Source organism: Diceros bicornis, chromosome 14 (genome assembly GCF_020826845.1).
Source record: "Diceros bicornis minor isolate mBicDic1 chromosome 14, mDicBic1.mat.cur, whole genome shotgun sequence".
NCBI lineage: Eukaryota > Metazoa > Chordata > Mammalia > Perissodactyla > Rhinocerotidae > Diceros > Diceros bicornis.
In genome coordinates this window covers 55128487-55154921 of record NC_080753.1, presented here as the reverse complement: position 1 = coordinate 55154921, position 26435 = coordinate 55128487, and the positions used below count along the sequence as shown (strand labels likewise).

General features: G+C 39.5%; 1 protein-coding gene across 2 annotated transcripts in view; it reads left to right on the top strand.

Annotated features, from left to right (window-relative positions):
- The first annotated feature begins 6592 nt into the window (after positions 1-6592).
- The window catches only part of TMEM170B (transmembrane protein 170B), a 42632-nt gene continuing 22789 nt past the window's right edge, over positions 6593-26435 (top strand). For both annotated transcript variants that reach the window (XM_058555262.1, XM_058555263.1), the window contains exon 1: positions 6593-6727. In XM_058555262.1, coding sequence (XP_058411245.1) covers positions 6631-6727 — 97 coding nt within the window. In that variant the 5' untranslated portion in view covers positions 6593-6630. The remainder of the gene's footprint in view (positions 6728-26435) is intronic.

Below are 26435 nucleotides of genomic sequence, written 5' to 3'. Positions count from 1 at the left end.
CAAAGTGAAAAAATTATAAAAGGAACCAGGAAGAGAAAAAATATAAATGCACCAATTGCTATAGGAAAAAAAATACTGAATAGAAAAAGTTGACAAAGAGCTGCTTCTCAAAGCACTGACAGTAGTTTCACAGTTGAATTCCTCCAAACATTTAAGGAAAAGATAAATGTAAATAAATTCTAATTATTTTGTATAAAGCCAATACAACATTAATTAGAAAAACAATTAAATTAATTATGACTCTAAAGAGAAAACTACAGATCAATCTCACTTATAATATTGATGACACAATTCTAATAAAAGATTAAGATGCAGAATTGAGTAGCATATTAAAAGAATGAGAGATCATAACCAAGTGGCATTAATTCAAGAATTCAAAGAAAACAAATTAGGAAACAAATTAATATAATTCACCATGTATATAGAACTAAAGGAAGAATCACATGGTCATATCCATAGATGCTAAGAAGACATATTCAACAAAATTTCAAAATCAAGATTTTTAATAAAATAAGAAATTAAATTTTATCAGTTTTCCCTAAATTTATCTATAAATTTAACATGATTTCAATGAAAGTATAACTAGTAATATTTTTAGAATTAGGAAGCTGATTTTAAAGTTTGTCTGGAATAATATACATTCAAGATTAATCAGGAAAAAATTTGAAAATGAAGAATAAAAAAGAGGAACTATTTTAGCAGATACTGAAGCATATTATACAGTCAAAGAAAATAAAAATAGTGTGCTGACACATGAACAGACGTAGATGGAACAGAAATGCAAGTCTAGGAATAAACCCAAGTATATATAGGAATTTTGTACATGATATATATAGTTGGTATTTTAGGTCAGTGGGAAAATGACGGATTATTCAATAAATGTTTGGGGACAACTGGGTAGCCCTCTGGAAAAAAAATTGGGTCTCTACCAAACTCCTTACATTAAAAAACTTCCAAGTGGACCAAGAGTGTGAACAAAAACACCCATAAAATTTTTAGAAATGATACAAGACTTTAAAAATCAAATCTGAGAGTGGAGAAGACTTTTCAGAGCACGGTAGAAGACTCAGCTATCATAAAAGACTGACAACATAAATATCAGAAATTTCTGCACGACAAAACAAATTTTTTAAATTAAAAGGCAATGGATAAACTGGAAAAGATATATGCAACACATCACAAATAGTTAATTTGTTAAATATATAAAAGATCCTACATATAATTTTTAAAAGATATTACCTAAAAGAAAAATGGGCAAAAGTCACCAGAAAAGCTAATCCAAACGTTCCTACACACATGAAAAAGAATGCGTAACCTCACGCAAAATCAGAAAAATGCTAATTAAAATAAAGTGAAATACGATTGTCATCATTTTGTTCTTGGCATACAATGTTTTCTTATGTTTAGCTCAACAATTAAATAATTTAAGAACAGAATCTAGTATGGATTATGTATCATGACTCTACAGGTGACATTTAAATCAACACACTGTTTTACATGTCTTATATTTGGCCTTCCATCCATAATATGACCAGGTTGGATGCAGGGTAATTTTTAGACACTAGTTTTTAGGGAGAAAACTGAGTCTCGTATGATGCCAAATGCAGGATTTTGTGTATGTGTGTTTTTAGCAGAGTCTTTTTCTTCTTACACTCACATTCAGACTTCAAAGTATAAATTCTTAGAGTTCAAATGTCTTTAGGTATTCTTTCTTTTTAAGACTTGGCATAATAAACAAGGAGCTACGTTGGTTGGGGAGGTGGTAGCTGGCAGAAACTGGAAGGTAGGTGGTTTGAGGGAGGGCACAAAAGTGAGGTGGAAAATGGAGCTAGAGGCACTGGCAGTTCTCTCTCTTGTCCTTCCGTCTCAAACACGCCCCTGACCCTCCGTGACTGTGGGTGGAGGTCATATCCCACTGCCAATATGGAGCAGCTCTCCTCCCTTTTTTGGGCAGGGCTGGATTCCTCAGCAGTCCCATAATGGTAGCCTGGCACCCTAGGTGTGCCATATCTTAATGGAGAGACAAAACAGGACATACCTTTGTATTTCCTGGTCCCAGAAATTTCGCCTTTTTAAATTCCCTAGGTGAGCCATTTGGAATGATTCTAATTTTGGTAGGTAGAGTAAATACATTTAGAATGTGAATTTCCACAATGTCATTTTGCAACATCATTTTTAGAATCAGAGCTTTCAGAGAAGGAAAATACTCTACCTTGTTTCTCTGATTTACTGCGATGGAAAAGTCTCGACTCTAACAGGTGTTTCTGAGAAACATTTCAACATGTAAATTTCAGTACAGTACATATTTTAGAATAATATGTATGATTCTTTCTTCCTCTTATTTCTGTCATTTCTTCCAACTTAATTTTCTTCTTCAAAAAACCACCAGCATGGGGCCGGCCTGGTGGCGCAAGCGGTTAAGTGCGCGCGCTCCGCTGCGGCGGCCCGGGGTTCGCTGGTTCGGATCCCGGGCGCGCACCGAAGTACTGCTTGGTAAGCCATGCTGTGGCGGCGTCCCATGTGAAGTGGAGGAAGATAGGCACCGATGTTAGCCCAGGGCCGTCTTCCTCAGCAAAAAAAAAAAAGAGGAGGATTGGCGGATGTTAGCTCAGGGCTGATCTCCTCACAAAAAAAAAAAAAAAAAAAAAAAAAAAACCACCAGCAGTGCTCCCATTTCCCTGTGTGTGTGTGTGTGTGTGTGTGTGTGTGTGTGTGTGTGTGGTAACAGACAAGATTTGGGTAAAGTGTGGTTTTGTGTATGGATTTTGAAAAAAATCAGTCTAATAGTGTTGTGAAATTTCAACTCATCCTTGTGAAAATTAAAGGAGCTAATATTTAACACTTGGCACAAGGCCTGGCACGAGGAAGGAGCTCTGTGTTGATTACTACTACTATTTAAAAGACACCAAAAATCTGAAGAGAGAAATACTATTATTATTCCCATTTTAAAGCTAGTAAGTGTTGGAGCCACTATTCAAACCATATTTTCCAGATAATGGATCTATTTAACCACCACACAACTCAGGGGTTGGAACTGCTGAAATATGTAATAAGATGAAATTAGGTTGTGTACGTAATGTAACGCTATGAAATAGTACTGTACAGCAAGAAAGGGAGATAATAAAGTGGAGAAAATAATGTCCTAGATAGTTAATGTTTTTCTCAAAGGATCAATATCATTTTATATTCTACTTTATTTTAAGAGCTTTCTTCTGAGCCCTCTCTGGACAATTAATAGGATGCCTAAGACTTATGGGTGTTCTCTCACTTGTGTGTAAGAAATACCAGGGACTGTTTGCGAATTGTTTTTTACTTCGCAGTGAAGGGTACAAGATTGAAAGAGACCTCTAGGATTCATTTGGAGGTGTTCCCTGATTTCTGGTAGGAATGTGACTAAACCATTCCTTGATTGGTGTGTTAACTCAATATCAAATCTGCAAGGAAAGAAATTACACAGCTTCCATTTGTGTTAATTCAGTTTTGGGTTTAATAACCCTGGCTATTGGAGGACATGTTCAATATAGGTTTCCAACACAGTGGGTATCATCAGCTTTATCAAGGCAAACACAAGTTAAATGCAATGAATTAGCCTGGAGAGTAGAGACCTTACTAATCTTCAAATCCTACAGATAATGCCTAGCATAGAACATTACAGATAACGGATGCCAAATAAATGCTTATTAAATTGAATTGAACTGAAAAGCAGGAGAAAAGTTGTCAGGTTTTCAAAGCACATTATTGAATTGGGGCTTTATTGCTGTGTCTTACTTTCTCATTTCCTGAAATTAACACTTAGGTTCCGTTTAAAAAAATTTATGTGCAACAAGAAAAACGCTGACTTTTCTAAAAAGTTCATTCAAATTATTTATTCAACAGATATTTATTGAACGCTATGTGCTAGGCACTGTCCCAGGTTCTGAATATTTTAAATATGTGCTACTGTTTTAAATAATAGTGTGCAATAATAAGAACCCCAATTGATTCCACGTAAACTAACCAAAAGTTCCTGATGTGAGAGTTTAATGAGCTGCTGCTCAGAGAGTTGGCTATGAATCCTTTATTGAATGTAGTCACGTTCTCTAATACCACTAATCATATAATGTCAAATCTTTTAACACCACCATCAGGTAACCTGCACCTCCCCATCCAGAACCTTAAAGTTATGAAGTTAATAGTGAGTTAAGAAAGATAGTGTGGTTGCTACAATTAATAGTCTAGGAATTCAGAAACTGGGCTCTGAAGTGGTGTCACCTCTGTCAAGTCACTTAATTCTGCAGAATCTGTTTCCCTTTCTGCAAAATAGTCAGCCCTCGTGGTCTAGATGTTTAAGATTCGGCGCTTTTACCGCTGAAGCCAGGGTGTTTTCCCCAGCCAGGAAACCACACCACCCATCTGTCGGTTGTCATACTGTGGCAGCTGCTGTTGCTGTGACGCTGAAAGCTATGTCACCGGTTTTTCAAATACCAGCATGGTCACCCACGGTGGATGGGTTTCAGCAGAACTTCCAGACTAAGATAGACTAGGAAGAAGGCCCTGGCCACCCACTTCCGAAAAAGTCGGCCATGAAAACCCTGTGAATGGAAGTGGAGAATTGTCTGATATGCTGAAAGGTGGTAGGATGGCGCAAAAAGTAGGGTTCTGTTCTTCTGTACAGAGTCACTAGGAGTCAGAATTGATTCAACAGCATTAAGAACAAATTGGTAAAATTAAGTGAACTTTAAAAATGTTAAAGCTTCTTTTAAGTCTAATGTTCTATAATCTTAAGTTAAGATCTAATTAATTCTAAACTGTAGGAGGAAGGTAAACTCTGTGAGTTTTGGCTTAATTCCTATTAATGATGCAAAAGTTTCCCTTTTCTGTATTGTGGCATCAAACGAACAATAGACTATATACATATATATACACATATATAATTATCTTTAAAGTAGTCACCAAGAGCACCATTTTACGGGTGATTCAACTCTTTCTACTCTTTGCTAAATATATTTGATGACTTAGCTACAGCATGAACTTCTTTGCTTTCCTTTGTAGATTTTCTTTTCAGATAGCAGGAGGGTTGGAAAAGGATGGAGTGTGTGTGTTCCGGGGGGTGCTGGCTATTGCATATTTTATTATCGCCAAAACTTAATTTTTATTTTTCAAGTTAAAAAGTTTCAAACTTCAAGGAGGAGCTTAGTTCGTTGTAGTTGGGTTTTAGATAGCTCCTCCGCCTAACGATGGACATGAAGAAAGGCAGCAAACCAAGAGAAGAGAGATCTAGTTTCAGTCCTAGGGGAAAAAATAACAGACTTTTACAATTTAGAGAAAAAGAATACTGCAATGAAAAAAGAGCTAGACCAGCATGGCGTTGAGGAGTAGGACACCTGCGAGCCCTATGTCTGCAGGTGACTTCAGACGATGGAACCACGGGGGGCCCGAGTTCTTGCTGTGGGAAGAAGGACCGGATAAATGATAAAGCGGGCCTATTTCTGTTTTAGTGGCTTTCAAATATATTCTGCAAGTAGTGACCTATTCAGGTCATCTGACTCAACCAGAAAAAAAAACTCCGCAAATTAATAAATCTAAAATGTTGAGATATTTACGCCTTAAAACAAAGGTGTACTTGCAAACATCTTTATCAAAAGTATTTCCTTCGAAGCCAAAGATCTAAATTGTCACAAGATCCATCTCACTGAGTTTAGCACCCCGCGGTCCCTCCGCGGTGGGTCTAGCCCGCCCCCCCGGGTCGGGCTGCGACTCAGCCTCTGGCCAAAGGCTCCAGCTGTCTCAGGGCGCGCGCCCGGGGTCTGGGGGCCGGGAGGGCGTGGAGGTGGTACCCTTGGAGCATCCAATCAGCGGCGAGGCCCGGCGGTGGCGCTAGTGACGTAGGACGCGCTTCTCTCCGCCCCACTGCGGGCCGACACACTCGGCGCTGTCAGCCACGCGAGCTCGCGCGCACGGGGACGGGGAGAAGGAGGGCTTTGGGGCCGGCAGGCTGTCGGAGGGCGGCGGGTCGCGGGAAGGGAGACAGTGAGCATGCGCAGCGGCTCCGGGGTGGGCGGGGGAGGTGCGGACCCGTGCGCGCGCGCACGAGCGGCCCGGCGGTGGCCGCGGGTGGAGGGGGTGGTTCCTCGAGTGTCGCCGGCGGGAGGGTGGAAAGGCTGGCGGCAGGTGCCGCTGCGGCCGCCGCCGCAGCCTCCTCGGGGTCTTCTCGTCCTCTCGCGGTGATGAGCTGGGCCCCGTCGGGGGCTGCACCTGCCGGCTGCCCATCACCCCGGGCCTCCCGGCGTGACCTCGGCCTCCTCGCGTGTCCGGCCCCCGCGGCGCGGTGCTGCCCCTGACAGGGAGCAGCAGCGGCCTCCTCCACCCCGAGTCCTCGCTCGGGGGCCGCGCGGACAGAGCGCCGGGCCCCCTCCACTCCCCCGTCCGCCTTCCTCAATGTCTCCCCGGCGGGGAGGGGGCTGCCTGGGAGACGCGCTGAGCGGCCCCCCCCGGAGGCCCGTCGGCGGCAGCAGCAGCGCCCAGCCCGGTGCCCCGCAGCCTCCCCCGGCGGCGGCGGCCTGGAGGAGCCGCGTACCCGCCGCCGCCCCCGGAGCCTCGCAGCCGCCGCCCGGCGCCCGAGGAGAGGGCGGCGGGCGCCCCCCGGGGAAGATGAAGGCGGAGGGGGGCGACCACTCCATGATCAACCTCTCGGTGCAGCAGGTCCTGAGCCTCTGGGCCCACGGGACGGTGCTGAGGAACCTCACTGGTAATTGGTGCGCCCGGGGTGGGGACCGGGATGCGGTGCCGCCCCTTGCCGCCTTTCTCCCTCCCGAGGAGAGGAAGCTCCTCGCCGCCCCACCCCCGTGCGCGCCCCGCTCGGGCGCTCGCGGTCCCAGGTCCTGAAGAGGAAGGCGTTAATCGGATCCACTCCGCGCCTGTTTTGGGGGTGCCAACTCCCGCCACCCGTGCCCCCTGGCGCTCGGAGACTCCCGAATCGCTGGGGGAGAATCCACGACCCCCGCCTCCTGCCCTGCGCCGGGAGGGCTCCCGATGGCCCTGCCTGTGTAGTGTGCGCGGAATAGCATTAGTGAGGAGACTTGAGCTCTGTTAGCTTTTATTCATCCCCTACCCCCGTGCGCGCACGCACACGCGCACACACCCCGCATCTTGCTGTTTAGATCTTTTTCTGTTTAACTCTTTTTCTGGCAAATCTCAAACGGAATGTAGGACTTAAATTCCCTACTCACAATGATCAGTTTGCTCCAACTGTTCATTTTTTTGGTGATATAGCTGACTAATTGAGTAGATTATAGTGAGTCAGGGGCTGGGCCAAGGTCTAGTGCATTCTAAGCATTTTAGCTTTAACCATATTTCTCCTCCCTCTCTTATTTCCTTTTGTCTGTTTCCCTCTGGCTTCAGGCTGCCGCTTCTGTGACATTTGATAATTGTGTGTATTTCCTTTCATGTCAAGGCTATCAGGAAGGAATGGGACTTAACTACATTATAATAATTAACATCAACTTGTAATTGTAAAAGTGAGCAATAATATTCACGTATTTTTATCGAATTTGTAGGTTTGCTCTGTGAAGAAACTTTGCGAAGGTTTTGTTGCTGTGGAAATGCTTATATTCTCTGAGTTCTGAATTTAAAAAAATACCCTCTAAAGATTAGTGTTTACAAGAAAGAGATTCATTTGCAGTTTGGTGACTCCTCAGTGCCTGCTCTTCAGAGAAAAAACTTAAAAACATACTCAGGATTTAATTCTTCAAAATGTATAAGGCAGCTAATTTTGATAGAACATTAGTATTTCAAAATGCATTATGTCAACCTGCTTAAGAGTATTTTACAAATATAGCTTGTCTTGAGAGACTACATACACATAAGTGTGTGTGTGTATACAATATAGATATATTTTAAAGTCTGGCATGATATGGAATTAAGATATTCATAGAGAAAAAATTTTTGGAATTATATACCGCAAGGATGAATTTAAAGACAGTGGTTTCCTTGAATGCGGAAACTAGAAAATTAATGTGGATTGTGGATTGTCTCATGGTGTCCTCACTTTTAATATGTACTTATTTAACTTGGAGCAAACTGACCTTACATGATGGTTTTGGGTCAAGAACATGTTTTTAGTTCTCAAAAACTACGCTGACATAAAGACCATTTCATGATTCCATTGAAGTTAGCGATAGACTGCTTTTATCTTACTTATGGCTTTGCTTGTATTTATCCACTGTTAATATTTCAGATGTTGTATCAGTTATGTTTCTTAGAGTGAAATGAAAAATAAGGACTTAAGAATGTATATATTTGTATATGTTAATAACTGGCTTAGCTCATCAATGGGTATTTAGAGAAAATTCGCTTTGGGAGCCAAAGAGTAATGTAAATGTAACTTACTTCTTGGCCAGATTTAATAATATTTTAAAATATTTACTTTGATTCTAATCATTATACTGGCTTCCAGTTCCATAAGTCAACCATTAGGTTAACAATAGTAGTTTCAACCCAGAGTTATCTCTAATTATCTCCTAATAGAATTTTAATAATCATCAGTTGCTCATTGGGCTTTGCCATTGCATCAAGGATATGCTGAACATCCCAAACTAGGATTGAGGAGGGATTGAGGACCATGGGAACCTCTTCTAGGAAATAAATAGAGTCTGAGTATGCAAAATTCTGTTTGTCAGGGTAAAAGGGAGAAAGAAGTAGATGAGAAATATGCTTCACCAGCAGGTGAGTGTACTACGTGTTAGGAATCACATCACTTCTAAAAAGTGAACTCTGGGGCCGGCCCGTGGCTTAGCGGTTAAGTGCGTGCGCTCTGCTACTGGCGACCCGGGTTCGGATCCCGGGCGCGCACTGACGCACCCCTTCTCCAACCATGCCGAGGCCGCATCCCACATACAGCAACTAGAAGGATGTGCAGCTATGACATACGACTATCTACTGGGGCTTTGGGGGAAAAATAAAAAGGAGGAGGATTGGCGATAGATGTTAGCTCAGAGCTGGTCTTCCTCACCAAAAAAAAAAAAAAAAGTGAACTCTGTAATGGTAACATTCTGATGATGTTCATTATGGCCTTCTCCATGCTAGTGACCCTAATGATCCCGTATGTAGCTTAATCATTAGTCAAGAGATGCTACCTACAGTACCATTTAGAACTTGGTCTATTGAAAAAACAACTCCTAAAACAAGACAACTCCCATTTATTGAACTCCTACCATCAGGCATTTTACATATATTCTTTCTAATCTTCAGGATAACTCTCCAAAGTAGATTTATGAAGAAGCTCAGAGAGGTCCGTTAAGTTGCCCCCAAATCAGATAGCTGGTAAATGTCTGAGCTAAGCTCTACACCCCCGTCTTTTTTGGCACAACTACTTCTTTTTCCCCTTTTCCATGCCACCTTAGTTACTTTCTCTTTACTCCTTCAGACAGAGTGAATTACTTGCTTCATCCTGCTACTTCTGCTCCTTGTAATGCTTTATTATTCTATTTTTCAGTTACATTATAATTGTTATCTATCTCTTCTAGACTGTGAGCTTTTTGAGAGTGGGGTCATTTCTTATTCACTGAATTCTGGAACCCTAGCATCATAGTACCTGGCACATAGTAAATGCTCAATATATGTTTATTGAGTTGAATTTTTGAAACAATACTTAACAGTTGCATGATTTAAACATTCTAATTGTGTTATTCAGCTACATCTGTTGGAGTGAATATGCTATTAACTAGGGAATGAGGTATTTAAGTAACTTTTGTAGGTAATTATCATACCTTTAAAACATACAAATGTTTATTGAATGCACTTTTTTGTGCTAGTTACTATGCTTTTGTGCATTTTATTTAATCTTTTCAACAATCTTTAGAGAGATTATTGTTTATCGTTATTTTACAGATACAGACATTGAAGCAAAGAGTAACTTAATCTGATAGTAGTAAGTGAAAAATCCTTACCTTTTTTCAAATTATGATAACATACATTATTAAGTCAGAAGACATTTTTGTCATCATACTAAACCTGGAAGTGAAACAGGTAATATAAAGGAGCATAGTGTAGAACCAGACTGATTAAGGTTTAAGGGATGATTGTGTGAAGAATTTGCAGAACTATGGTTAATAAGAATTCTGGTTAACTAAAAACCAAATAAAAAGAGAATGCTCTCTCAACTCTACTTTTTTCTTTATGCAAACTAACAGATGTGATTTATTCTTCTCTTTGTATCTTATCCCAAAGGTGAAGTGGGAAAACTTTTGTATTGACCTTTTTATCTTAGAGACTGACCTTTAGGAAGTAGTCTTGTGTATGTACTACTTTAATAGAAATAAACTTCTACAGAGTGATAATGAGAACTAGAAATTAAAACTGGCTTAACATTTTAGAGCTATAAGGTATGTAGTTCGACTGCTTCATTTTAGAAATACTGAAATGTCACATCACTGAAGTGACGTGGCAGGGATCAAACAGGTGTTTATGATGGAGGCGGGACTGGAACTAACCTCCCCTAACTCTCAGTTCTGTTCCTTTCCCTTCCGTTCCACCCGGCTTCCTAACTCAGGCGGGTCTGACGGATGATAAATCTTAACATATTTAAGAATAGCTTGGTAAGCATTTGTCCCAGTGAGCCCATGCATGTGTGAATGCAACTAATTTTTGTCCAGCAAATAAATGATAACGGAAAATACAAGATATTATTGAATTAATAACGCTTTCTAAAATTTTAAGTTGCCATTGCCTATGTAAAAGTTAATGATCCATATTTATTATATATTCAGTTTTAGAAATCCTGCCATGTTCAGTCTGCTGTTTATTTTTTCTCCTTCTGGAAGACACTAGGATGGGGATTCCATATAGAGCAGATTAATACCTGAGGACCCCATCTTGTCACTTGATAATCATTGCCCAAGTTCACTTCGGTATCTGTCACTTCCCGACTGTGTGATTCACAGAATTCCTCAATTGTCTGACTATGTATAGGTTATGTGCTTCTTCAGCTCACTGAGAGAACTGGCTTCCTTTCTTTCTCAAATAGTTTTTCTTTCTTTGAATATGTTCTAAATACCCCCACCCCCGCAATCTACAATTAGAGTCAGTATGGATATACTCTTTCAGTTTTATGGGTAACTTGACTTCTTAAAAAAAAATTACAATGAAATGTATTCTTTTGCTTTACTTTTATTTTCTTCAACTACTTTAGTTCCCAACTTTGTGTTTTGACCCAAATTTGGTTGCTAAGGGTTTAGAGAAGAATTTTTTGCTTAGAAAAAGGCAGGATCCTTAAACTCCTGGATAAACACAGAGCCGGGCTGGTGTTGGGAAAGGGATAATTGGTCCCTGGGAAGAAAGGCAAAGGCTGGCTTCGGGCTTGTCTCCTGTCTCGGTGTCAGCCTCAAAGGTGGCAGCAGGTACTCCTCTCTTTCTACTGCCATAAACATTGGGAGGCTGGGAATTCACACTGGAATGAAAGTCAAACCTCTATGTGTGTGTCTGTATAAAATATATAGGTACTTATTTGTTTTTCCATTATACATACACACACTATTATAGTTCCCTTTTGGACTTTACAGTTACTAAGCCACTTTAGTGTTACTACTGATAGTCAGCAAAAAAGAGCAAGTGGAAAAAAAAGTTGGTATCTACTATATCTATTTGGAATTGTTCACACCTCATACTGGTATAGCCAGCACCTTCCTTTGGTAGTGCTCCCAAACAGGCATGCTTCTATCCATGTTGTCCTGTATTCCAGTTGCCCATTAGGTTAAGTTTCTCTTCCTAAATGCTCTAAGATATTTTAGATAGGATTATTTCAAATATCCACTTACAGATATTTATGTTTTGTGAATGTCACCCTAAAGACAATGTGCTACTTTTTGGTATTTGTGCTGTACCCCAAAATTTACTATTTCTGAAATATGTATGAAAAATCCCTTACTTTTTTGTGGCACAGAGCCAATTAATAAGTGCTAGTATGATTTGTACTTCATAGAAGTTTGCTTATTGGAAGACTTACCTGTATATCTTATTGAGAATGAAGCCACTGTAATTTTTAAAAAATTGAAACTGTTGTCTTCAGGTTTTTAATTTCTTAATTCCCATCTCATTATCTTTGAAGATATATATCTGCATCCTCTGGCAATACCAAGTCCAAGGTCCAGATGACATTTCTTAAACCTAAAGCAATTTTTGGAAAAGTCTTGAGACTGCCTAAGCTGTGATTTTGACTCTTAAATAGTTAACTATCAGAATATAAATTTATGTATTTTTGCTTTGTTTAGTGATTGAAAGGCAGGACCAGAAAAGTATGATAATTTGTGAAGAGGAGTTAGAATAACTAGGTGTATTTTTCCTATAGTAATGAAGCCTATACAGAAGAGGAAGGACGAGGCAGGGACGAGGAGGAGGAATTGGAACTAGGGAAGGGAACTGGAATTAAGAATGGTCAGATGTGAGAGGAGAGCCTGGAGAGTACAGCACATTGAATTTCCCCTAGTGTCAGATGGATAATTCTAGTAACAGCTATAGTTATTGAACACTCACTGCATGTCAGATACTGCAAAGCATTTTGCATACATCTCACTTCCTGTAATTGAAGTGGCCATGTAATTTTTTTTTTATTAAATGTATATGATTACATCAGGTGTGATAGACTATTTTTTTTTTTTTTTTGTGAGGAAGATCAGCCCTGAGCTAACATCCTGCTGAATCCTCCTCTTTTTTGCTGAGGAAGGCCGGCTCTGAGCTAACATCTATTGCCAATCCTCCTCCGTTTTTTTTTCCCCCCTCCCCCAAAGCCCCAGTAGATAGTTGCATGTCATAATTGCACATCCTTCCAGTTGCTGTATGTGGGACGTGGCCTCAGCATGACTGGAGAAGGGGTGCGTCAGTGCGCGCCTGGATCCGAACCCTAGGCCGCCAGTAGCAGAGCGTGCGCGCTTAACCGCTAAGCCACGGGGCCGGCCCCTAATTATGTATTTTTAATGGCTAAGTAGTTTAGCAATAAAAATTAATCAATCATAGAGTGAACAGTGGCAGTAGCGAGCACATTTGAAAGAGGTCTCATTAGACTATCAAATTCCAGTGACCTTAGCTAAGTAGATTAAGCTTTGAAACAAAAAGAAATTTTTCACCAAACTTCATGTAAGTGAGAAGAACCAAACTTTTACTTGGGTCCAATTGCTTGTGTTCTTAGTAACATATATCTTGGAATATAGTCTAGGAGTATGTTATATGCTTATTATAGTAGGACTTGAAAAAATGAAAATAGTTTTGAGGGATATAGATTACTAGATCAATTAACATTAGCTTATTAACATATCCATTATCGCCCTTCATTTGATATGCTATCTAAGTCTTTGAATGTGAATCAGTTTGCTAAGTTTATTTCATAATCCTGACATGGCTTGTATAGGCATACCTTGGAAATATTGTGAATTTGGTTCCAGACTGTTGCAATAAAGTGAATATCACAATAAAGCAAATCATATGGACTTTTTGGTTTTCCAGTGCGTATAAAAGTTATGTTTATACTGTACTGTAGTCTATTAAATGTGCAATAGCATTATGTCTAAAAAGAACAACCTACATGCCTTAATTAAAAATACTTTATTGCTAAAAAAATGCTAACTGTCACCTGAGCCTTCAGCGAGTCGCAGTCTTGTTGCTGCTGGAGAGTCTTGCCTTGATGTTGATGGCTGCTGATGGATCAGGGTGGTGGTTGCTGAAGGTTGGGGTGGCTGTGGCAATTTCTTAAGTAAGACAACAGTGGAGTTTGCCATATTGATTGGTCCTTTCATGAATGATTTCTCTGTAGCATGTGATGCTGTTTGATAGCCTTTTTTCCACAGTAGAACTTCTTTCAAATTTGGAGTCAGTCTTCTCAAACCCTGCTGCTGCTTTATCAAATAAGTTTATGTAATATTCTAAATCCTTTGTCATTTCAGCAGTCTGCACAGCATCTTCACCAGCAGTAGATTCCATCTCAAGAAACCACTTTCAGGCTGGGCCCATGATGTAGTGGTTAAGTTCAGTGTGCTCCACTTCGGCGGCCCGGGTTCACGGGTTCCGATCCCGGGCACAGACCTACACCACTCGTCAGCCATGCTGTGGCAGTGACCCACATATAAAATAGAGGAAGATTGGGACAGATGTTAGCTCAGGGCTAATCTTCCTCAAGGAGAAAAAAGGAGGAAGATTGGCGGCTGATGTTAGCTCGAGGCAAATCTTCCTCAGGGAAAAACAAAAAGAAACCGCTTTCTTTGCTCAACCATAAGAAGCAGTCCGTTAAAGTTTTATCATGAGATGGCAGCAATTCAGTCACATCTTTAGGCTCCATTTCTAATTCTAGTTATCTTGCTCTTTCCATCACATCTGCACTTATTTTGTCCATTGAAGTCTTGAACCTGTCAAAGTCGTCATCCATGAGGATTAGAATCAGCTTCTTCCAAACTCAATGTTGATATTTTGACCTCTTCCCATGAATCACGAATGTTCTTAATGGCATCTAGAATGTTGAATCCTTTCCAGAAGGTTTTTAATTTACTTTGTCCAGACCCATCAGAGGAATGACTATCTATGGCAGCTATAGCCGTATGAAATGTATTTCTTTCTTTCTTCTTCTTTTTTTTTTTTTTTTTGCTGAGGAAGATTCACCCTGAGGTAACATCCACTACCAGTCTTCCTCTTTTTGTATGTGAGCTGCCACCACAGCATGGCCACTGACAGACGAGTGTTGTAGGTCTGCACGCAGTAACTCAACCCAGGCTGCTGAAGTGGATCGCGCCATACTTCACCACCAGGCCACCGGGAGTGACCTTGAAATGTATTTCTTAAATAATAAGACTTGCAGGTCGAAATGACTCCTTGATCCATGGGCTGCAGAATGGGGGTTGCGTTAGCAGGCATGAAAACAACATTGATCTTGTTGTACAGCTCCATCAGAGCTCTTTGGTGACCAGGCGCATTGTCAATGAGCAGTAATATTTTGAAAGGAATCTTTTTTTCTGAGCGGTAGGTCTCAATACTAAATATTCAGTAAACCATGTTGTAAACAGATGTGCTGTTGTCAGGCTTTGTTGTTCCATTTATAGAGCACAGGCAGAGTAGAGTTAGCATAATTCTTAAGGGCCCTAGGATTTTCAGAATGGTAAGTGAGCATTGGCTTCAACCTGAAGTCACCAGCTGCATTAGCCCCTAACAAGAGAGTCAGCCTGACCTTTAAAGCTTTGTAGCCAGGCATTGGCTTCTCCTCTCTAGCTATGGAAGTCTTAGATGACATCTTCTTCCAATAGAAGGCTGTTGTCTGCATTGAAAAATCTGTTGTTTAGTGTAGCCACCTTCATGAATTATCTTGGCTAGATCTGGATAACTTGCTGCAGCTTCTACATCAGCACTTGCTGCTTCACCTTGCATTTGTTATGAAGATGGCTTCTCTCCTTAAACTTAGTGAACCAACCTCTGCTAGCTTCAAACTTTTCTTCTGCAGCTTCCTCACCTCTCTCAGCCTTCATAGAATTGAAGGGAGTTAGGGCCTTGCTCTGGATTAGGCTTTGGCTTAGGGGAATGTTGTGACTGGTTTGATCTTCTATCCAGACCTCTAAAACTTTCTCCATATCAACAGTAAGGCTGTTTTGCTTTCTTATTATTCATATTTTCGCTTGAGTAGCACTTTTAATTTCCTTTAAGAACTCTTCCTTTATGTTTGCAACTTGGCTAACTGTTCAGCACAAGAGGGCTAGCTTTCGGCCTCTTGGCTTTCAACATGCCTTTCTCACTAAGCTTATTTCTAGCTTTCAATTTTTTTTTTTTTAATTTTTTGTTTATTGCAGTAACATTGGTTTATAACATTGTAAAAATTTCAGGTGTACATCATTGTACTTCTATTTCTGCATGGACTACATCATGTTCACCACCAAAATACTAATTACAACCCATCACCACACACATGTGCCGAATTATCCCTTTCACCCTCCTCCCTCCCCCCTTCCCCTCTGGTAACCACCAATCCACTCTCTGTCCCTATGTGTTTGTTTATTGTTGTTATTATCTACTACTTAATGAAGGAAATCATATGGTATTTGACCTTCTCCCTCTGACTTATTTCTAGCTTTCAATTTAAAGTGAGAGACATAGGACTCTTCCTTTTCACTTGAACACTTAGAAGCCATTGTAGGGTTATTAGTTGGTGGAATTTTAATATTGTTGTGTCTCAGGGAATAGAGAAGCCTGAGGAGAGGGAGAGAGACGGGGGAGTGGCTGGTCATGGAGCAGGCAGAACACATTTATTTACAATTAAGTGGGCTGTCTTATATGGGCATGGTTTGTGGTACCCAAAAACAATTACAATAGTAACATCAAAGATCACTGATCATGGATCAGCATTACAAATACAGTAATAATGAAAAAGTCTGAAATATTGCGAGAATTACCAAAATGTGACACAGAGACCCGAAGTGAGCAAATGCTGTTGGAAAAATGGCACTGATAAACTTGTTCAGTGCAGGGTCGCCATAAACCTTCGATTTGTAAAAAATGTACTGTCTACAAAATGCACTAAAATGAGATATGCCTGTAAATAATTCTTCTGCTAAAAAAATTCATATCCAGGATTTTGATACTAAGGAAAGAGAGGGTTACGTTTCCTTGTTTAGAAATTTTACTTTTGGTAGTTAACAACATTTAGCACGTTTTAGTATGCTGGGCATTGTTCTAAGAACGTTACATGTATTATTTTATTTGATCCTCACAATAATACCATGAGGTAGGGACCATTATTAGCTCCTTTTCTTTCTCTCTTTTTTTTTTTTTTTTGCTGAAGAAGATTCGCCCTGAGCTAACATCTGTTTCCTGTTTTTTTTTTTGCTTGAGGAAGATTCGCCCTGAGGTAACTTCTGTGCTAATCTTCCTCTATTTTGCATGTGGGTTGCCACCACAGCATGGCTGATGAGTGGCGTAGCTCCGTGCCCAGGATCCAAACCTGCAAACCTGGGCCACTGAAATGGAGCACACTGAACTTAACCACTATGCCATGGGACCGGCCCCCTTAACTTCATTTTTAAAAGTGAAGAAACAGGCATAGACAATATCTTGCCCCTGCTTACAGAGCTTGTTAGCCAGGACTTGAAAAATTATCAGTCAATTCAATTTGGCAAACATTTGAGTAACTACAATGGACATGTTGCTGTCCGAGATATAGAGATAACACATGATGACTGTTTTCAAGTAATTTATGTTCTAGTGAGTATGAATTTACAAATCTTTGTATTAGTTTTATTGGTGAGTAACAAATTACCCCCAAATTTAGCAGCTTAAAACAGGACACATTTTCTCACATGGTTTCTGATGGTCAGGAATCTGGGAATGGTTTTGCTGGTTCTGGCTCAGAGTCTTACAGTGTCAACAGTCGAGCCGTCAGCTGGGGCTGCAGTCTCTGCAGACTTGACTGGTGCTGGAGGGTCAGCTGCTTCCAGGTACATTCATGTGACAGCTTTGAGTCCCCTCCACGTGGGCCTCTCCATGGGGCTGCTCACAACATAGCTTTCCCCATAGCGAGTGGTCAGAGAGAGAGAAACTAAGACAGAAGCCATAGGGTCTTTTATGATCTAATCTTGGACGTGATAAACCATCACTTCTGCTGTACTCTATTGGTCACACAGACCAACTCTGGTATGTTGTCGGAGAGGACTGTACTAGGATGTGAGTACCAAGTGGGGATCACTGGGGGCCTTCTAGAGGCTGGCTACCACAATCTTGAAGGTAGGTATGGGGAGAGGGGAATGAGGCCCTTAAAGGGAAGAATAGAGGCAACATAGTGGATGAGGGATGAAGTATCTGTAAGAAACAGTTGACTAGAAAAAGCAAAAAAGTCTTGATACATAGAATTATACTGAAAAGTAGTGTCTAGCATTTTCAAATCTTGTTGGATATTTCTTAATGATGAGTCATGTGCCAGTCTCTGTGGGAAACACTGATAAACAAAGATGAAAATGTCAGTCATTGTCTATAAGGAGCTCATGGTCTCGAGATGCTAATTAACCTTCGGGTTAAGTAGTAGTTTTGTGGCTTGTTGAGTTCAGGGAGAACCAGGTAATGAGATTTTGAAGACAACAGGAGAGGTAGAGAGTGGAGAAAGAACCTGTTTATGGGATGATGGAAAGAGGAGAAGTTAACTGCTTGTAGGATGGTCCAGGAATACCACCAGGACTTGATCAAGTTTAAAAGTATTACACTGTTCTTGAATAGCTATGTCCAGCTGAGATGTTTTCATCAGTAATGTGAAAACAAATTTTCATTATTAAATTCTCCCCCCTCCCACCCCCTACCATGAATTACTTTACTCTGATATAGTTTCTAAACCTTACTACATATCAGAATCACCTGGTGCTGGTTACGGGTACAGATCCAGGGCCCCGGTCCATGTCTATGGAGTTAGGATTTTTGAGAGCAGAGCCTAGGAAGCTACATTTTTAACTAGCTCTTCAGGTGATTGAGAGCTCAAGGATTGGGAACACCTGATTTTAAAAAGGTTTTTTGATCAGTTTATATGTTGTGATATATAATGCAAATTAATATAGAATATTTAGTATAGCTAAAGACTTGTTAAAATTTCAATATAAATGACTCATTTATTTCCAAGAGGATGCTATAACCCAGTTTTTTTTTCTTTTTTTTTTTTGATGAAGAAGACTGTCCCTGAGCTAACATCTTTGCCCATCTTCCTCTATTTTGTATGTGGGACACCGCCACAGCGTGGCTTGATGAGCGGTGTGTAGGTCATCTGACCCCGAGAACCTCAGGCCGCCAAAGTGGAGTGCACGAACTTAACCACTATGCCATTGGGCTGGCCCCTTGACTGTTTTTTAACATTAGAGGATCATATTAGAACTCATCTTTTAAAAATGTTTTCTTTATTGATATGAGCTCTTAGCTATAGAGAATAGTTCCTATTAAATGGTAGTATTTTAAAAATTCTAGACAGTTCAGTTATATTAAATCTGAAGTATATGGAAGAATTAAACATTAACAGTGTTTTTGTACATACTTACATAATGAGCAGTTATTGGTATTTTTCCCCTAGGGTAATTTGGGTTCTGCTAGATTTCTGTATGCAAATAAAAGAGTCTAAAGAAGCAATAGGATCCTTGAATTTATGAGTCAAAAAACTGAGTTTTATCCTTGAATGCTACTAATTAGCTTTTGTACTTTAGACAAGCCACATATTTTCCAGGCCTCAGTTTTCTCATCCTAGTACAGTCTAATGCCCATAATTTTCATATTGATGTTAAGGGAAAGCTGTTCTAGAAATTTTAACAAGTTAAAAAAAAGTTTAGAGATTTTACTATGAGTTAACAAAACATCCACCTATTTGCATATAAACTGATTTCTTTAATCCTTAAAATTGAGACTCTTTCTTTTTTAAGTGGGGCTGCTTCAGAACTTGAATATGCCAATTTGTAGGGTGAGGTTTAGGACATAGAAAATCCTTGTTCTCCCGACACCATTTAATAGCCCTTAGAATCAGGCCTCCTTAACACTTGGTTTAGGAAACTCTGGATTCAGTACCTGGAGAACCCTTCCAGTTCTGAAATTATCTGTTTTATTTTTTATTTATGTCTATCCTAGTGTGGCATAACTGCTTCCTAAGGATAACTGTCAACAATACGGTGGTGTGACTCTTCTGACCATGCTTGTGCATTACTTGCTAAGTTTTCTTGGTTTTTTGTTTTTTGGGTTTTTTTGGTGAGGAAGATTGGCCCTGAGCTAGCATCTGTGTTAATCCTCCTCTATTTTATATGTGGGACACCACCACAGCATAGCTTGATGAGCGGTTCGTAGGTCTGTACCTGCGATCCAAACCTGTGAACCCTGGGCCACTGAAGTGGAACGCTCGAACTTAACCACTAGATGTGCCACTATGCCACCAGGCTGGCCCCTTCCTGGTTGTGCTTTTATTTGCTGGTCTGTCATTTGGTATCTTACTTAGATTTAATTTTAGGAATCTGTTATATTGGGAGTTTCATTATAAGTTATGCTCATTGATGTAAAATGCTCAGTTTTTAGTATTCAGTGTAAATATCCCTTGGAAATATTATATCATGAGATTGTAAAACATTTTATCAGTCTCAGAAGATTTTTTAGGTAAGTGACTATTCAAATGAACATATTGTTACTAATTTATTTTTTTTTGTATGACTATAATATAAGATGCTTGAGGGCATACAAGTAATAACAAATGAAACTGTGTATAAAGCTCTGTTATAATTTCATAATAGATTCAGATTTTGAGATTTAATCCTATACTTTTATAATGGAGTAATCAATTATGAGGAAGAACTAATTGAATGGCATCTTTTAGGAGGATAGTGTTATGGCTTAAAAATAGAGCAATTGTTGAACTATTTTAAATAGCCTTAACCTGATTTCTTTAAAGCAAATGATATTCTGATTGTTTTAAATTAGAAATCTGCTTTCTAAGAATTTCTTTCTCTATTCAATGATGAGTACTGTAATTTACAATTTGAAATTATATAATTAGCTAGTAAAAGAGTAATTTAGTTTAAGTGGGTAATAAACAGTATTGCCGTAAGCTTTAAGAGAAGCAATATATAAAGCAGCCATTGAAGGTGTCATAATTAAATTTAAAAAATAGTGATTTTGCTTTCTTTTAAGAAGCAGAAGCAGACAACTATTAAATATCTACAATAGCTTTAACTTCTATGTTAAATGAGTATTTGTCATTTATTTGACAAGTAGACAAATACAGCAACTTATTTTTAAATCTTGTTAAATGTTAGAGTGATTAAAAATAAGAAAAAAATGTCTTTCATGTTTATCTTTATTTTAGTCTCTTTTGTTGCTCATTTCTTTTTTGAGAGTTAGTTTCCATCTAGTATGATACTCCTGTCTGAAGAGCTTCCTTTCATATGTCTTGTAGCACACGTCTGCTGGCAGTTAATTCTCCTGGCTTTTTTCTCTCTGAAAAAAATCTTCATTTCACCTTCAGTTTTGAAAGATGCTTCTCCTGAATATAGATTTCTGGGTTTACGGTTTTTTTGCCTTTCAGTCCTTTAAAAATGTCACTCTGTTGTCTTCTGGTTTGATAGTTTCTGATGAGAAATTTGCTGTACTTTTTTTCTTTGTTCTTCTGTATGTAGTATGTCTTTTTCTCCCCTGGCTACTTTCAATATTTTCCCTTTATCTTTGATTTTCAGTCATTTCACTACGATGTATCTAGGTATGTGTGTGTGGTTTATTTTGGTTTTATTGTTGTTTTTGGTCCTTCTGGGAGGTCTTGCTTGGGATTCTCTGAGAGTCTTAGATTTGTGGTTTGACATCTTTAATTATTTTTAGAAGATTTTCAGCCACTATCTCTTCAAATATTGCTCTTGGATGGTTTCTCTTTTTCCTCCTCTTCTACATCCTCCTTTTTTTCTACTCTTTTTTCCTCTTATTTTTCAGTTCAAATAATCTCTATTGGTCCATATTTAAAGTTTACTGATTCTTTGCTTAAATGTGTCAAGTCTACTGGTGAGCCCATTGAAGGAATTCTTCATCTCTGATATGCTTTTTTTGTTGTTCTTGATTTTTGTTTTTTTAATTTCTAGCATTTCCATTTGACTTTTTCTTGGCGTTACCATCTCTCTGCTGAAATTCCTCATCTCTTCATGTGAATTGTCCACCCTTTCCATGAGGGCCTTTAACATGTTATTTATAGCTATTTTACTTGGTGTTAGGCTCATGTGGGGGCAGGGAGATTTCTCTGCTGTCCTGGTCCAGTTTTAGTCTTAGTCAAGCTCTGTGTCCTAGGGTCTCAGGGGTGGGGCTGTCAGCATTCTTGCCTTTGTGGTCGCCACACTCACCCTAGTATCTGTGATTGGTCTCGAGTAGGAGTTTCCTATCCTTCCCTCGGCAGTAACTGACTCTGCTTAGAATAGGATCATAGGTCCTGGATGGTTTTCTGCCCCTCCTCCAGGAGAGGTTTTTTTTCTTCTACCCTTCCCTAAGCTAGAGCTGCAGTGGGTCTTTGCCTGTCCCTGAGGGTGACAGGACTTTTTGCCCTCCCCCAATGGCTTAAGGCTTTTGCTTTGAATAGCAGAAGTATTCCAAGGAACAGGCAAGGTTATCTTTGTTTCTCCTAGCAGCTGTTGATCACTTCCTAGAGCCCTACATACATCACCAGTGATGGCTGTCTCTAGTATCCCATCTAGGACCCCGTCTTTCTTGGGAGCACCCAGTAGAGATCTGTGGAAAAGAGCTTGGAAGTGAGTGTGCATTTTCCTTGTGTCGGTTACTTCAGGCTGACACATTAACCCACACTTGGCCTTTAACAGTGTGTTAAAATTGTAGCTGATTTCTTCTTACTCACTTGTATGGTGCCCACTTCTTGCTCCTGTGCTTTGCCACAGGTGACACAGTTTGTATGTCCCCTCTCTCCTTGGAGGGGGCTTGGGCCTTAATTTCTCATTGGACTTTTGAAATATTGTGATAGTCTCTCATCTCCTTCCACTCCTACTTTCCCATATCTGCTAGGGTAATTAATCTTTTAAAAAGGTAGATCTGATTGTATCGCTTCCTTATTTACAGTCTTTCATTGGCTCCCCATAACCTTCAGTCTTCACTATCAAGTCTTTAGGGTCTCTAAGCAACACCCTCCCCAGCTCCCACCCCCTCCTCCCCACCAGCACTACTCTGGCTCCAGTACACCTCTGTAATCTACATCCTCATCTTTCCATATTTCTTGGTTTTAGCCAAACCAGAGTTTTTTCAATGTCATATTCTCCGTTGTACATAATTCCATGATTTGATCATTACGTTTTAGAGCAGTTGTTTCTTATTCTTAGCTGTGCATGAGAATCACCTGGGGAACTTTAAAAAATTCTGATGCCCAATTAAATCAGAATTTCTGGGGGTGGTGTTTTCTTTAGGCTGTCCCAAGTGACGCCAACATACAGCCACAGCTGAGAACCGTTGCCTTAGAGTGTCCCACTCCCCATTTCTCACCCTCATTCCATCTCTGATATGTTTATTGTTTGGTTAACTTCTCTTTTTTTTTTTTGGAAGTTTTTTTTTTTTTTCCCCTAACTCTTTTTTTTTGTTTCAATCTAATGGTTTTTTTTTTTTTTTAAGATTTTAGCAATACTTTTATTTTTATTTTTTATTTTTTTTAAATTTTTTGTTTATTGCAGTAACATTGGTTTATAACATTGTAAAAATTTCAGGTGTACATCATTATACTTCTATTTCTGCATAGATTACATCATGTTCACCACCCAAATACTAATTACAACCCATCACCACACACATGTGCCGAATTATCCCTTTCACCCTCCTCCCTCCCCCCTTCCCCTCTGGTAACCACCAATCCATTCTGTGTCTCTGTGTGTTTTTTTATTGTTGTTTTTATCTACTACTTAATGAAGGAAATCATACAGTATTTGACCTTCTCCCTCTGGCTTATTTCACTTTGCATAATACCCTCAATGTCCATCCATGTTGTCACAAATGCCTGGATTTCATCGTTTCTTATGGCTGAGTAGTAGTCCATTGTGTGTATATACCACATCTTCTTTATCCATTCATCCCTTGATGGGCACTTAGGTTGCTTCCAAGTCTTGGCTATTGTGAATAACGCTGCAATGAACACAGGGGTGCATGTATCTTTATGCATTGGCGTTTTCAATTTCTTTGGATAAATACCCAACAGTGGAATAGCTGGATCATATGGTAGTTCTATCCTTGATTTTTTGAGGAATCTCCATACTGTTTTCCATAGTGGCTGTACCAATTTGCACTCCCACCAGCAGTGTATGAGAGTTCCCTTCTCTCCACATCCTCTCCAACACGTTGTTTCCTGTCTTGTTAATTATAGCCATTCTGATGGGCGAGAAGCGATATCTCATTGTAGTTTTGATTTTCATTTCCCTGATAGTTAATGATTTTGAACATCTTTTCATGTGTCTGTTGGCCACCTGTATATCTTCTTTGGAGTAATGTCTGTTCAGGTCTTTTGCCCATTTTTTAATTGGGTGGTTAGTTTTTTTGTTGTTGAGATGCATGAGTTCTTTATATATTTTGGAGATTAAAGTTAACTCCTCTTTATTTTTTAAAATTCAAGTGTTGCTGAATACTATTGAGATCTTTCTTGACATTCCTCCCCCACAGCATCAGCTGTGTACTGTGCTCTGAAGGACTTGGGGTATTAGAATATATGACATTGAGTTATCACTAATTAAACACCCAAAGTGTCAGCTCTTGATATATATGAAAGTACTGTGACTGTAATTTTCAGGGGGGTGTGGGACAGCCCAGCCCCTGGGACATTATGTCAAAAGCATCTAGACCAGGAGTCAGCAACTTTTTCAGTAAAGGGCCAGTACTCAGCATACTCAACATATAGTAACTACAGTAAATATTTTTGGCTTTGCAGGTCATATGGTCTCTATCACGACTACTCAGCTCTGCTGTTGTAGCACGGAATTAGCCATAGACAATATGAATGAGCACATCTGTTCCAATAAAACTTTATGGACACTGAAATTTGAATTTTGTGTAATTTCTATGTGTCATGAAATATTGTTCTTTTGGTTTTTTTTTAAGTCATTTCAAAATGTAAAAACAATTTTTAGCTTACAGACTGTACAGAAACAGGTGGTGGGTTAAATATGGCTCATGGGCCATACTTTGCTAACCCTTGATCTAGGGGACTTTTTCAAATTGTAGATATGTCATCTCCCTGAGAGTCTAATAAGCCCCATATGTGAGACATATCCCCAAACTGAGAAGTCACAGATGTTGGAAACTAAGAGCTAGTTCCATACCTTGGATTTGCTGGAATGAATAAAAGCTTAAATATTGAGATAACCTAATTTGAACACAGATTATTTAAACATATAATATGGACCATTTCTGTAAAGAAGGTAAAAAATTATGAACAGCCCCAAAACATAGTCTTACTGGTCTGGCATTTTCAGCTTGAGGCTTAGAGGATGAGTACATAGTGAGTGTTTGGTATCTACTTGCTAATGATTTTATTAGAAGGGTTAGATACACTATAGAGGATCAAAGACTATAGCATTTGTCTAATGAGATAGGTTCCTTGTTTTTATGACTTGGATTTTTTAATAAATACCTCTTATTTAACTTTAGCCTAGAATAGTGATTTTTGTCTCTATTGCATGCCATGATTATTTGGTAGACTTGATTAAAAAAGTAGTTGTTTAGGTCCCACCTGCAGAGATTGTTTTAGTTGCTCTATGGGTAATTCTCGTCAGCAGCCTCAGTTGAGAACCATTGGCTTTGATGAATTGTAGAATGAAAAACTATTTTTAAAGACAGTATATTTGTAGTAAAAATTTCTAAAAAGTATTTCAGGCGGGTTGTTAAAAAATAAGCAAACTATGTAAAGAATATGTAAAATCAGGCATCTTCTATCTTAGCTTTAAAAGACAGCCATTGTTAAGTTCTTCTGTTTATGTATTTCTGTACATATGTAACATATAATTTTTTAAACAAATAAGATCAAACAATAATATACCATTCTTTCACTTGTTTTTACTCAGTTATATATTCTAGACATCTAGAAAAATTCATTTTTCATAAATAATTTTGTCCAAGGATTAAAAACAAAAGCACAGAAGATAATTTTTGAGTGACTTGGCAACCGGTGCTGATGAGAGATACAGATTGGGAGCAGGGCTATTTCTAGTATTGTTTGGAGGCTGGAACAAATCACAACTCTCCTGCCTCTTATCCCACTAAAAGGTAAACAGACACACTGCAAAAATCCAGGCAAAACCGGTATAAGATGAAGATTATGGGCAGCCTTGAATAGGGAAAATTAACAGAAGGGCTTTAGGAGATGTCCCGAGGAAGAAGGGATCTCTCCTTCCAGTGAATTAAGGTGATTGCCTGGAGGGCATGCTTCAGAGTTTCTGTTTTGTGCCTTGTATTTTTAAAATTTTGTTTTGTATTTTGCACTAGCAAAGTCTCCCTCTGGCTTCCTCCTTTCGTTGTTGCTCAATTGTTAGAAGCTTGGATTAGATGAGGTATGATGGAAAGAAAAAACTGTACGCCTCTGGGTGGTCATGTTAGTTGTACGGCCTAGAGTGTTTAAGAAAAGGTGGTGATGTTCCCCTCCTGTCCTCTTGGTACCTGTTTTTTCTCTAGGGCTCTTGGGCATAAGTTCTTGCTCTTCTCTTAGGATCCTGCTGTTGTCTTCACCTGAACTGAGCCAGTAGGTGTCCTGTGTTCGCCAGTGAGCAGGACCTCAGACAGGCTTGTTTGTCCAGAGTAGATCAAGATTTTTAGAGGCCCTGTTCACCAACAGGCTTGTGTTGATCCATCAGGTAATTCGAAATAATAGTGATAACGTGAAACCTACATGAATTGTAGATATTCTCAGCAGAGTTCAGTTTTTTCCATGGTAAGTAGTATGATTTTAAAAAAGAGAAAGAAACATAAAAACAAATTTG